Here is a 13,639-nt window from a genome sequence, read left to right as displayed (position 1 = left end):
TGGGTACATGGTCATTTTACTATTTCTGGCGAATAACGAAGGTGATCTAATACCCACGTCTGAGTGATTCCAGGTGAATATTATGGGCATGCACATCGAACAGTGTGTGGTCAATGGCGAAGCCAGAATATAGTGTACCATTAACCTTGAAATTCTGAGCGATTTGACCACTATGTTGCCCCAGACTATTCGCCATTTCCTCCAAAAAAATCTGTGGAATTTGCCAATTGGCAAAGATTCGCCACTAAAAAACTCTCTGCTTAGAAGTTTTGAATATAGTTTGTAGGTTGCTTGATTTGGGTCCTTATCAAGCAGAGGGTGGGATGAATTCCCCTATTTGTTTGGCTGCCTTTAAGAGGTAAATGGCATTTTCGGGAGAAATTAAAGATAGACATCTACAGGAAGTGATGAATTTGTCTCATCCTATGATAGTTAGGGCTATCAAAAGGTTTCTTCAATTATAGTTTTTTAGGACCGACTGCAAATACATAGTGGATTTGGGATGGTCTTTGTGGTGACTCTCCTTCACATGAGACTATCTAAGGATAAGATAGTGGCCCTCTACAGGAAAGTCTTCAAGGAGGGATTGTTGGGGCACTTGAGCAGACTCATGAGAAATATTGATGAGAATCTGACAATTCCACTCCTAATTGACTTTGTGGTCATAATAAGGATTGGGAAATGCCCTCCTGTTTTCCCATTCTCTGCATCGAGGATGAGAAGCCATTCTGGGCTAGAAAATTTGGGATCAAGGAAAATACAAATTTTCTATGGAATATCTTCTAATTTATCAAGATTGAAGATACAGGATGGATAATATAATACATGGAAGATGATGGTATTCCTTTGTGTATTTATGAAGAAAGAATAAATACCTAGGTGACAGAGCTTGAAGAAATTGTGATGTAATTAAGGCTTGAGCCTCTAGATGAATCGGTTTTCTTCCCTCGTGCTCATCTCCTCTGGTTTTCTCATAATGTTTCCTCTAATAGTAGAAGGGTCCCTCTAGGAAAAGCAATGGAAACTCCTTCCTCTACTTCAAACTATGGGTTTCTGTCTTTCTTCTCTTCATTCTGAGCTCCCTAATTTAGGTGTTTTGTCTTCTAGTTTATCTTCATTAGCATTTTAGGTTGGTGATTAGGGTTCTCTATTATTTTCCTTAAACTCAAAAATGTAATTCTTAAACTACTCAATTGGTTTTAGCTTCTCCTACTCTGGGTGGGTATTTGACTATGAAGCCTAGATGGACTTGTTTGATTTGGTCTCTAGCTTCATTTTCACTTTTTCAGACTTTTTAAAACATATTTTTAATATTTTAATATATTTAATACAAAATATTGGCAATGGCCCCTTACTTATAATAAAAAATTTAAAAAGGTTATTTAAATTGTTATGTGGTTTAAGTGTCTCTTTTTGCTGCATAATTAAATCATTTTCAAATAGCACATAGAAAAGTAAAAAATATAAATAGAATAGTGGGAAACTATTATTATCTTTTAATGTTAGGAATGAGAATGGTTGTTTGAATGAGTTGCGTTACCCTCCATATTTTCTCTTGCACTATGTCTCTCTCGTCCTCAAAATAAGGAGTGTTCATTTAGTCAGGGCTTGTGTAAGTCTTGTTTTTTGTCTTATTGAAGTTTTGTTGGAACTAAACCTGTCGGTTGAACCTTTGCAAAGTTCAAAGTTCGAGTTCAACCAGAGTGAGTTGTATAGTAGCTTTAGTTTTATGAGCTTAAGGTCTTTATAATTTTTGTCATTGAACTTTAACTTTTGAACCTTTTCAAAGTTCAAATTTCAAGGTTCAAAGGTTCAACATGCGGGAGAATGGAAAGGCAAAGTGATCAATGAAGCATACTATGGGCACAGTCTATGTTTTTAAACCTTCTGATTAAACCCCATAGGTTCAAGGTCAAGGTTCAAAGGTTCAACGCACATCTAAATATGAAGACAATGTGATAAATGAAGCATATTGCAAAGTCTATAATTTTGAACCTTCTAATTGATCCCCACATGTTCAAGGTTCAAGGTTCAAGGTTCGCAGGTTCAAGGTTTGCAGGTTCAATTTTAGAGGTTCAAATTCAAAGTTCAAAGATTCATCAGATTAAAGAGATGCAAGTTCAAAGTGTGTGAGTCTAAAATTCAACAAGTTTAATAATCCAATAATATTGGCATGAGTTGTAGTATATCATGTTGATGATTCTATAATAATGGAAAAAGCCACTGTGAAGGATGCTAGAAGACTAAAAAAAGCTTTGGATATGTATGGAGAGGCTACTGGTCAGCTTATAAACTGGTCTAAAAGATTTGTTTATTTTATCAATACCTCGGAGAGAAGGAGGATTAAAATTAGCAACATTCTGGGTGGCCAAATTGGTAGCTTGCATGCCTCCTATTTGGGGCTCCCTTTAGGTCAAGATCCTTCAGATACCTTTTGGGGAGCCTTGGTGGATAAATTCCATAAAAAGTTGTCTGGATGGAAGGGAGCTCTACTTAGTCAAGCAGGTAAGGTTCAAATGCTAAAAACCACTCTTCAAAGTATCCCTCTCTATGCCATTAGTCTGTTCAAGATTCCTACTAAGTATGCTGAGGCCATTGAAAAAATATAGAGATCCTTTTTATGGACAGGGGTTGAGGACAAGAAGAGAATGAACTTAATTGCTTGGGAGAAGGTCTATAAGCCTATGAATAAAGGCGGTCTGGGCCTTAGAAGAATAAGAGACATAAATGAATACCTTATGGCTAAGCAGATTTGGAGAGGATATAGAAATCAAGGAGAGTGGAAAAAAATATGGGACAACAAATATAAAAACCAATGTCCAAATCTTCAAAGTTTCCTCAAAGCGGAGATTATCCCAATTGGATCCAATATTTGGAAAAATATCTCTAGGACTAGAGACTTAATTATCAAAGGTACAAAATGGAAGTTGGGGAAAGGGAATCTTATTCAGTTCTGGGAGGATCCTTGTCTTATGGAGATACCATTAAATGAAAACCTTGAGTGGAACAGATATCAAAACCAATGCAAGGAAAGATTTGGAACCAAGGTGGAGGATTATTGGAAAGATGGACAGTGGAAAGACTTATCTCAAGTGGATCAGTCTTTGGGTAGTTTGAACAAAGTCATGAACTCAATGGTGAGGATTGAAGAAGAAGACCAGTTAATTTGGAAACTCACTGCTAGTGGTACTTTTACTGTGGCATCTCTTTATCATCAACAGTACAATAACATGGAAAGTCCTTGTTGAGCTAAAGAATGGGTGAAAGGCCTTACCCCCAAGATCAACATTTTCTTTTGGATAGCCCTCCAAGACAAAATTCTTACAACATAGAATATAAGAAAAAGAGGTATCAGCATACCAAGTTTCTGTACACTCTATAAGATGAATGAGGAGACAATAAATCATATTCTCTTTCATTGCCCCTTCTCACCTAATGTTTGGGGAAGTTGTCTGGATCAATTCAATATCAGTTGGAGCTTCCCCAACTCGATTCAGGAGATTTTCAAGTCATGGCATCATCCTTCAAAAAATATAACTACTACCTTGCTATGGAGAATTGCTTTACCACACATGTGCTGGGGTATATAGAAAGAGAGAAATGATAGGATTTTCAGAGAAAAGTATACTAAGGCTAACATTGTGTTTGAAAAAATAAGAAGAAGCATAGTGGAAAATATGAATATTATAGGTGGTATTGATAATCCTAACACTAAGGAGGATCAATTTGTCTATAAAAAATGGAGATTAAAAGCTCAAGAGAGTATCCAGAGTAAACCTAGAGAGGGAGTGATATGGACCAGCCCACCTAGGGGATGGATGAAAATCAATTTTGATGGGGCCTCTAAGGGAAACCCGGGGGTTGGAGGATGTGGAGTGGTCCTAAGGGATGAATGGGGAATATGTAAAATCATAAAATGTATTCCTATAGGAAAACAGACCAACCATGTTGCCGAAGCCATGGCGGCTTATCATAGGATTATCCTTGCCAAAGAAGCCAAATGCACTAAAGTTTGGTGTGAAGGAGACTCCTTAAACATTATCAATTGTTTAAATATGAAATTCCTGCCGTCATGGTCGATTAGTAATGCTATTAAAGCAACAAGGAAAATCAGCAAAGAGTTTGAAATGTGTGTTTTTACACATGTTTATAGGGAGGCCAACTCTTGTGGGGTGAACTCACAAAGCTAGTTCCCACTTTTGCCAACAAAGGAAATTGACGAAAGTGGAAAATTTTGTTTACGAGGAGATCGAGAGAAGTGGGGGTGTTTGAACGGAATACCCTTTGCGGTTCGAGAGAAGACCCCATTTTGCTTGAACCCCATCTTTCGAGTGAAGCACCTTTAATGCCCGTTTATGTTGTTTTTCAGTTATAGCGCGGGGGTTCGATTGAACCCCCCTTCATTCGAACCCCCCTAAAAATGGGGGATTCGCTCGAATCCCCCTTCGTTCAAACCCCTTTTTTAACACTTCTCTGAAGATTTCTACATTTTTTTGCAGATTTTTGGCCTTGAAACCTCTGGTTGAAGGCTCAAATGGAATGATCTTGACAACCCAAAATTTAGTAATATAGTCCTCGAAGCAAGCTTCCCAATGAATATAATTTTATTACATATTGAGTTTATTATGAACTTGTTTTTTTAATTTTACCAAATATAGGTTTTTCACCGAACATGAACTTCTCTGTTCAACGTATTGGGAAAAATAGGAAACTAATTCAAAAAAATTTTGAAAAATATCTAAGCCCTGGGTATTGATGTCTTCTTTCTAACAAAAAAAAAAAAATTGAATTTCGATATATATAGAATAAGTTATGTTTTCAAACGCAAACCTATGTCTGAATTATGACTAGTCCAACTTCAAAACTTAATAAAATGAAAAATATTGAACATATCACTATCAAACCAACTGCAAGCCTTGGATATTGATGTTACAAACCAAAATTCGAAAGAATTGAGTTTTTATCATTTTTAGAAAAAAATTTATGCGTTTCGGGAGGCACAACTCTTAAAAAATGTAGTTTGTTGTAAAAAACTACTTTTCGAGGGAGATGGAAAAATTAAAAAAAAGTCCTTCAAACAAATTTGAAAAAATATATATAGAATCTACAGACAAAATTCTACAAATCACTAAATTACATCATCTTCAAATTCTTAATAGTTTAAAAGTTATAGTTGTCGGAAGTTGAAGATTATTTTAAAATTGTTCATCTCAGTGTCAAAAGTTGCAAAAAAGTGGGAACCATTATTGTGAGTTCACCCTGTGCTGATTGGGCAGCCAACCTGGCTTGCCAATCGAGAGACATCAACACTAGTTATGGTGAAAAGGAGATTGCAAGTGAAATGAAATCCTTGCTCAATCGGGACCGAAGCTATACAAGGCATCGTGGTACTTTTAATCATTATTTCTAATGACCTTTCCGCCTTTTTCGATGCATGGCTTGCTTGAAGATAATGAGCTATTAAACAGGTGTCATATCATCATTATTCGGCATAGATTATGGGCACTCTTACAGAATAACCACAAAAACCAGAGGAAAAGTTATCGAAATGAGAGAAGGCATTGCAAGGAAGGTGCTAGAAAAATGGGAGGAAACAAGAAGAGATTTGAACCTGCATCCTACTCTGAATGGAGAAAGAACGAAGAAGTCTGGAGTATCCTTCAGCAGGGGGGGCTCAATGTTTTCATGGAATGACTAAATGGGAAGGACCCCACAATTACCAGCTACTTCATCAAGAACTGAAAAAATGGAAAAGTTCTGATTGGATCACATATGATGAATGTAGACGAAGAGGTTATCGTTGAGGCCATGCGGATGACTACCGAGGGTATGAAATTTTACAAGGATAGAGGGATATTAGATAAGGGTGCAGACAAGTTTCCTGTTACAGATGGTGAGAGAAGAAAGATGATCAAAATTGACAACTCCTACCACTCCCCGAAGAGAATTTGTAGGCCATGGAGGTTTGTCTTATTTGCTTCTATTGAATATATTACCTTAGATGGTAGGTTTACCATGGCTTATGGGCATCACTTCATCCTTCTTAACCATTTCCATCATGGTGAAAGAGTTAGCCTTCCCTATTACCTGGCTTGTTCAATGGATCATACTATAAAGGAGATCCAGAAGGACCCTAAAGGCGATCATGCCCTCCACCAAGGGCTCATGGTCTTGGTTTATAAAATGCTAAAGGGGAAGTGCATTGAAAAGCCTATTAAAGGCAAAAATGCCAAAGATGAGACTACGAAAAGTAAGGATAGTGGTTTCAACTTTGATTCTGAGACCGAGGGAGAGTCAGAAGAAACTAGAAAAAAAGGGAGGATTAGGGCTAAGAAGAGGAGGATTATTGTGGAATCTGAAATGTTGGACTCTGAAACTGATTCCCTTGAGGAAAAACCTGTTAAAAAGAGGAAAGGAAAAGCCTCTAGAAAGAAGGCTCAGAAAAAGAACACTAAAAAGGGTAGCAATTCTGATCTCAATTATGTTCTGGTTGATTTTGAGGAGGAGGATGATGATAATAAGAGGATTGATAGTCAAGACAAAGAAGGGGAGGGTAACCCGGTTAAAGATAATTTGAAACTGTGGAGACCATGAGAACCACTAGACTGCATAACGAGGAAAAAGGGTGTCAAAGTGATAGTGGTGACAAAGATACCATTAAGGATTTTTGTGAGACCATCACTACTTTGGTGAAGGATATTAATAGTTTGAAAATAGATACACAGGCCATGGCAAGAATTACAGTTGGTGACAAGCCCTTGGCAAATCATGTTAAAGAGTTAGTGGCCATTCTGCATAATGCACAAGCTATTGAATGTATGGTTGGAAAAATCTTAGCCATAGAGAAAAAGGTCAATGAGATGGGAGATAGAAAGGAAATGGACAACAAACTGAAAGATTTTGGCAACAGAATTGACAAGCTGGAGCACAATGTCAAGCAACTTGCTGATCAAAATTTCCAAATTCTTAAATCTTCGGTGGACAACATGAACATCTTTATCAACAGGTACGAGAACAATGCAGAGAAGGAAGGTGATAAAGAGAAGGTGAACAAGAAGGGTCATGAAAGGAGGACCAGAGCCAACACAAAGAATAAGGTCGACATCTAAGGTTGTGAGCTAGAGGATATGAAGACCTCAGCGAACAACATGAAACAAATGGTTGTTCACGCTGAGGAGATCCTGAATAGTATTTAGTTCCAGTTGCTGTCCTTGGTTCTGTCTCTTTGTTATCTTTTGCTTTCCTGTTGCTGTTTGTTCCAAGTTTTAGGTAATTATGTAATGATGTTTTAAGCTCTGCCCTTCTGGTGGGTTCATTTTGACTTTTTGAAGTGATCAGGCACTTTTTTATGCTATTCTATTCTCCTAGCTTGTACAAGGTTTGGGTACCTTTCAAATACCTGTTTTACTTAATCAAAACATGTGGATTTACCAAACAAGCTGATAATGGTGATTTGTCTAAGACTCGATATATTTTCGAGGTTCTCCAGGAGCTGATTAATGTCAATTTTAATGGCAGCTCAAAGTGGTGATCCGTGTGTAATTTTTGGCATGTATACTGTTTGTAATTTTCAATGCAACCTGTAACCACAAATTTTATGAGACAGAAAAATCAGTCTCTTTGATGGGGTCATAACTATCAATTCAAACTGTTGGATCGTGCTAAATTTGTGATATGTTTTAGAAAACCTAGTTTTCTAAATCCTCGGTGGAGCGATTAGAAAAATATTATCGCGTTCAAAAGTTATTGATCTCTAAGTATGGATCTATAAAAATTATGAGAAAAATATTATTATGAGAAGCTCACAGTGGGGACTCTTTTGAAATGGAGACCCAAATAATAATTTATCTTGGAGATATAAAAAATATGTCCACTTGTCAACACATAATCAGATGCGTTTAATTTAAATTTTCTACAAATATTTCTTAGAAAGGAATGTAGGATAAAAGATAAAAGAAAAGATTAATTAATAATCTTTTCAAGAATCACTTATTGATAACTAAAAGTCTCTTTAAAAAAAAGAGGCTATATATATTTAATGAAAGAAAAGAGCGGGGCTTCTGTTTTTTCTCTTTCTGCTATGAAAAAAGAGGGGGCAACATTGTTTTCTAGACTGCACAGTTTTATTTTTCAGAAATGTTGAGTATGTGAGCCCGCATTTTGGCATTGATGGAATGAAGAAGATTTTGTTGATCTATGCATTTGTCATTATTTTCTTTTGATTACAATGGGCTTTGTTTCTCTTGTGATTGTCTTTCATTGCCTTTTCTCTTACATTAAACTATGTATGCATTTAATTCTGAAACTTTGATTTCAAAAATAACTTATATATTGGAAAGAAATCTGTTGTTAGCTCTTTGCCTGGGAATTCTGATCCCCCTTGTCCTTTGAGGCATGAGAGAGACTCGATCAAAGTTTAGATCATTTTGATTCTATTGGAAAGGGTATTTTCTTGGGTGTGGGTAATTTAACTGTTTAGTTATCTTCATTCACTTCATTATAAATCTGCTATTCGCATCTGTGTCATGGCCATGAGCAGATGTTAGTTTCCTTTATTACTTTTCGGTTAAAAGCATATTCAAGAAATATACATTTTATACAATGAAGAGAGTTGTACCTTCATATCAAAAGTTAGAGAGCACTTGCAACTGTTGGTTCTTGTTTTTGTCTTTCAATTTGGGCATTTAGGAGTCATTTTTGAAAGGTATTTAAGGACACGTCTGTTAACCAACAAGTTGATTATTAGTCTATTAATAAAGTGCATCAATAATACTCTAAAACTAATTATAAATTTAAATATATAATAAATAATTTATATTATAATATATAAAAAAAAGAGAGGATCATATTAAAGATGGTGTCAACTAGTTCTCAATTTGACTCTCCATCATATATATTAACCCCTCCATAAGAATTCTGAAAATGAGCTATATATTTCTATGCATTCCCTTTTTTATTGTTTTTAGCTTTCTGCTCATGCTAGTCTTCTACAAGTTATATATATATATATATTTTTTTTTGAATCCATATCTGTACCTACATTTTGTTTATGATTACATTTATATTCAGTATAGCCAATACCCCATGATTAATTCTAAACAATGCCATAATCACTGACCTATTGTGTATGATCTAAATAAATATAACAATTTAAAATATTACATTCCAAGAATCTTTTCAACATATAACACACTGTGTTATAATATTCTAACCAAACAAAGAAATTAACATACTTATATTTAAAAATATGGAGAGCTATTTCCAATTGAATTCGATACTTCAGTAAAGCACACGTTCCACCCAACAAAGGCGCTCCTGCCCGTGGTCACCCTAAAGACAGACATAACAATTCAAGTAAGGTAGGCAATGAAAGTGATATCTCTGACGTCTTTTTTATACAGATTGATACAACAATTCAAGCTAGTGCACACCAAAAGTTTTTTTAAACATAAATCAGTCGTCTATTGTAGTATAAAAGTCTAGGCAAGCAAAAACGTGCTGCGACCTGGAATCAAGTATTCTGCCTATAAAAGAGAGAGTGTATACTGGAAACCCAGAGAAAATAAGGATCTCCTTGTATACAAGTTAATATGAATATTCCACTGTTTTCCTGGTATACTGTGCTTCTTACTGCTGCTTCACTGATATCATTCTTCCTGTTTGTAGGGAGAAGAGAGCGGAGGCTTTCTCTGCCCCCTGGGCCTAGTGGTTGGCCTATCCTGGGAAACCTCATTCAGCTGGGGAAAAGGCCTCACGAGTCTCTCTATGCCCTCTCTGTGAAATACGGTCCACTGATGACTCTCCGTCTGGGCATGAGAACAGTAGTGGTGGTCTCCTCTCCTGCCACGGCCAAGGAGGTCTTTAAAACGCACGACAACATCTTGGCGGGGCGGATGGTGACCGAGGCACACAAATCTCTTTCACATGACAAGTCCTCCCTAATTTGGGCTGATTACGGTCCTTACTGGCGCAATCTCCGTCGCATTTCAACTGTTGAACTCTTCAGCCCGAAAAGACTGGAAGCTCTGCAACATCTCAGAAGGGATCAAGTATTTAGCACGATTCGGCTCATATTCGAGGACAAGGGAAAGGTTGTGAACATAGCTCATACGGTGTTCTGCACGTCTCTGAATTTGTTAGGTAACATGATTTTCAGCACAAGTGTCTTTGATCCTCACAATCCAGCTTCTGCGGGACTCAAAGATACCATCTGTGAATTGATGGTTGTCGCCGGAAAGCCCAATTTGGTGGACTTTTTCCCGTTTCTCCGGTTCCTCGACCCCCAGCGAGTGTCCCGTGAGATGGACAGGCTTTTTAAGGAATTGTATGACTTTTCTGATACATTCATACAGAAAAGGCTCAGCCAAAGCGTTCAGCGTAAGGACTCGGACAAGGATTTTCTGGATGTTCTGCTTGATTCCAGAACTGAAGATTTCACTCTTGTTGGTGTTCGAGCATTAATAGCTGTGAGTACTGAAAAGATTAAAAGCAACTTAATTAGGGTATATAAATATATCTCTGCTGTTTTCCAAACCTCTAATTGTGCTCTCTGGTTTCAGGAATTGTTTATTGCAGGTACTGAGACGACCACTACAACAATAGAATGGGCCATGGCAGAATTGATTCGCAATCCACAGAAATTAAACCGAGCCCGTCAAGAACTGGATGAAGTAGTTGGTTGCAACCGGAAAGTGGAAGAATCTGACTTGGATCGTCTGCCGTATCTCCATGCAGCCGTCAAAGAAGTATTCCGATTGCGCACGACGGGTCCTCTGCTTCTCCCCCACAAAGCCACAAGCAGCTGCGAGATTGGGGGATTTGTTATACCCAAGGACACCCAGGTGATGGTGAACGTGTGGGCTATGGGAAGGGACAGTTCAATTTGGAAGAATCCTTTGGAATTTATTCCCGAAAGGTTTTTAGAGGGTGAGAATAGCAAGATAGATTACAGGGGACAAGACTTCGAGCTGATTCCATTTGGAGCGGGAAGAAGAATGTGTCCGGGGCTTCCATTGGCAAGTCGTATGGTTCATTTGGTTTTGGCTTCTTTACTTCACTCATTTGAGTGGAAACTTCCGGATGGGATGAGCTGTGAGCAGATGGACATGAGCGACGATTTTGGAATCACATTAAAGAAGGCTGCAGACTTAACAGCAATCCCTACGCCACGTCTCCCACATCCCATATATTAGGGCTCCCCACTTACATTGCATATGGTTTACAGTTAAATCCAAGGTGGTAGTAACATATATAATAATAATAAGTCTCACATTGTGAGAGAGTACTTGTATAAGTGGTGAATAAATATTTATGCAAGTATAGCTAGCATTTAAGCGATATTCAAATATAATAATAGTAAAATATAATTATATTTTAATATTATATATTAGTTATATTATGCATTTGCTTTATCTTTTAGTAGCATAGATTGTAATGGTTTGTTTAAAGATATTCAATAATGTATTAAAATGATATGAATGAATACATTTAGCATGTGTGATTTTTAAGCATGGAATATCCAACAAATTAAAGTGTTAGGTTGTTTAAGACTTTTCATCTAAAATGCTTTCCTTTAGCAAATAAATTCATCTAATTATGAATCAATGAGGTCACAAATGTGGACTTCATCCACTTCATCCCCTTTAAACATTCAAGAATAACAACACCACAACTTAACCATAACAATATGCCAATGCTGACTTTAAGTTCATTTATGGTTTGACATTAAAACAGTTATTTAATTTATGAAGGTTAATTTATTAAAGTAATGAAATTTAATGAAATTAATTATTAAAGATATTTAATTTATGAAAGTTAAATTATTAAAGTTAGTTACAATTCAAATGCAGATTAAGTCAATGAGAGACAGATGATTAAATTATTAATGTTAAAATGTTAATATTCAATTATCAAAGTTATTATCTACACATACAAATGTTTGGCTATTTTGAATAGAGAGATAAATTTTGAGAAAACTTGTTGGTTTGGGTATTTCACTGTATGATATAAATAAGACTCCAATCCTTTGAGAATTACTTTTCATTGTGTTAAATTTAAAAACATATAGGTCTTTATTTTTTGTATTGGTGAGATCGTAATGAATGTTTAAGCATGTAGATCATTTTGTTGGTTTTTTTAGCCCAAAAGACATGACCCAAAACGATTTATAATTATTAAGCTGTAAACTATAGGATTTCAAAGTACAACATTTTCTACTCTACATGGGCTACATGAGTGTGCTTGGTTAGACGTATGGAGTTACTCTTTTGATGAAAATTTGGTGTCAAGAAGAAGGAAAATTGACAATGGTAAACTAGAAGAAGTAACAATTTGACAATTGTCATTGGTTCCCAATAACCTCAAAAAAGTTTAACAACACGAGACAATGATATAGGGGTGTGAGAGAGGATTTCTTAAAATATGGAAAGGAAATATCACAATAAAGCATGTCAGCTAATAAATAGATAATTAAAATATTTTATTTATTTATAAATATATATATTTTAGAATGTAAGGTATGTGTAGTAAAGAAAAGGATCATGGAATAAACTTTAATTTTAGAATAGATTGATGAAAGGAACTAGGAGATGGTGTGCGAGTGCAAAGGTCGAGCTAGGGCATCCATGCCCAAACTTGTGTTTGTTCTTTAATGTTTGTGCGCTGGGGGAGGGACGTGTTTTCTATTGCAGGGAGGGGAAGTGGTTCTTCTATTTCGTCCTTTGAGGGATGTGGCTTGCGGGATTGGTAGTGGAGTGGTAGACTTGGATTGTACAATATTTTTTGGTTGCTACATTTTGTGGACGGTCGAGGTTTATATTCCTATCATGGAAGAGTTTTGGGGGAGTGTGTGGTGGTGTTTTTGGGGAGTGGGCGCTTCTTCCCATATCTGGTTGGGGTGTGGGTTTTGGTGATAGGCATGATGGCTAGTTTGCAAGAAGAGGCTTTGGGGGCATCTCCTGGCTTGGATTTTCGAGCAACCTTGGGCTCTAATTCCGCAAACCATGGTGTTAAATCTTTTGTTAACAATGTTTTTGCTCCTAATCTAAGGTTTATTGATGCTGGTGTGCCCAACGGATGTCTTAAGAGGTGCAAAGAGACGCCAAAATTGGTTATTCCATTGGAAATGATTGCTGAAGATGTTGAGTATTTTTCCAAGCATTCACTTTATTGTAAATTTATGGGGATGAGGGTTTCCCTACAGTTTTTTGGAGACTTGGGCATGGAGGAATTAAGCTCCCGAGGGAGAAATGGAAATTATGCTGTTGGCGAACAATTATTTCATGGTCACGTTTAATTGCATGGATGAACGCAGTAGGGTCTTTGAGGGAGGCCCATATTTCCACAATTAGGTGGGTCTATTTATCAAGCCTTGGCATGCAGGTTTTAACCCTTTAGAGGAACTCCTGAATCATGTCCCAGTGTATGTTTGGTTACCTCAGTTTCTAATGGTTCTCAGGAGGATGTGTTGCACATGTTAGCCTCATTACTCATAAATTTTGTTAGATCTTCAATGCAAACCCTGGGGAGAAAGGTAATGAATTTTGCCCATATCTATGTTGAAATCAATTTAAGTAAGCCCTTTCCAGATGCTATAGATATTTGTGCGGGTTCTTACTCTTGGGTACAAGAATCGGATTAT

The 13,639-nt window shown here is 36.7% G+C and overlaps 1 protein-coding gene across 1 annotated transcript; it reads left to right on the top strand.

Moving 5' to 3' along the window:
* Window positions 1–9,590: 9,590 nt before the first annotated feature.
* On the top strand, window positions 9,591–11,290 carry LOC131049373 (cytochrome P450 76T24-like). Its single transcript, XM_057983419.2, has 2 exons — window positions 9,591–10,466; window positions 10,560–11,290. Exons 1-2 carry the CDS (start codon window positions 9,591–9,593, stop codon window positions 11,190–11,192), a joined length of 1,509 nt encoding a protein of 502 aa, XP_057839402.2. The 3' UTR covers window positions 11,193–11,290.
* The last annotated feature ends 2,349 nt before the right edge of the window (window positions 11,291–13,639 follow it).

Source organism: Cryptomeria japonica, chromosome 6 (genome assembly GCF_030272615.1).
Source record: "Cryptomeria japonica chromosome 6, Sugi_1.0, whole genome shotgun sequence".
In the NCBI taxonomy this organism is placed as follows: domain Eukaryota; kingdom Viridiplantae; phylum Streptophyta; class Pinopsida; order Cupressales; family Cupressaceae; genus Cryptomeria; species Cryptomeria japonica.
Note: the sequence above shows the minus strand (reverse complement) of the source record. Positions and strands in the feature narration are given on the sequence as shown.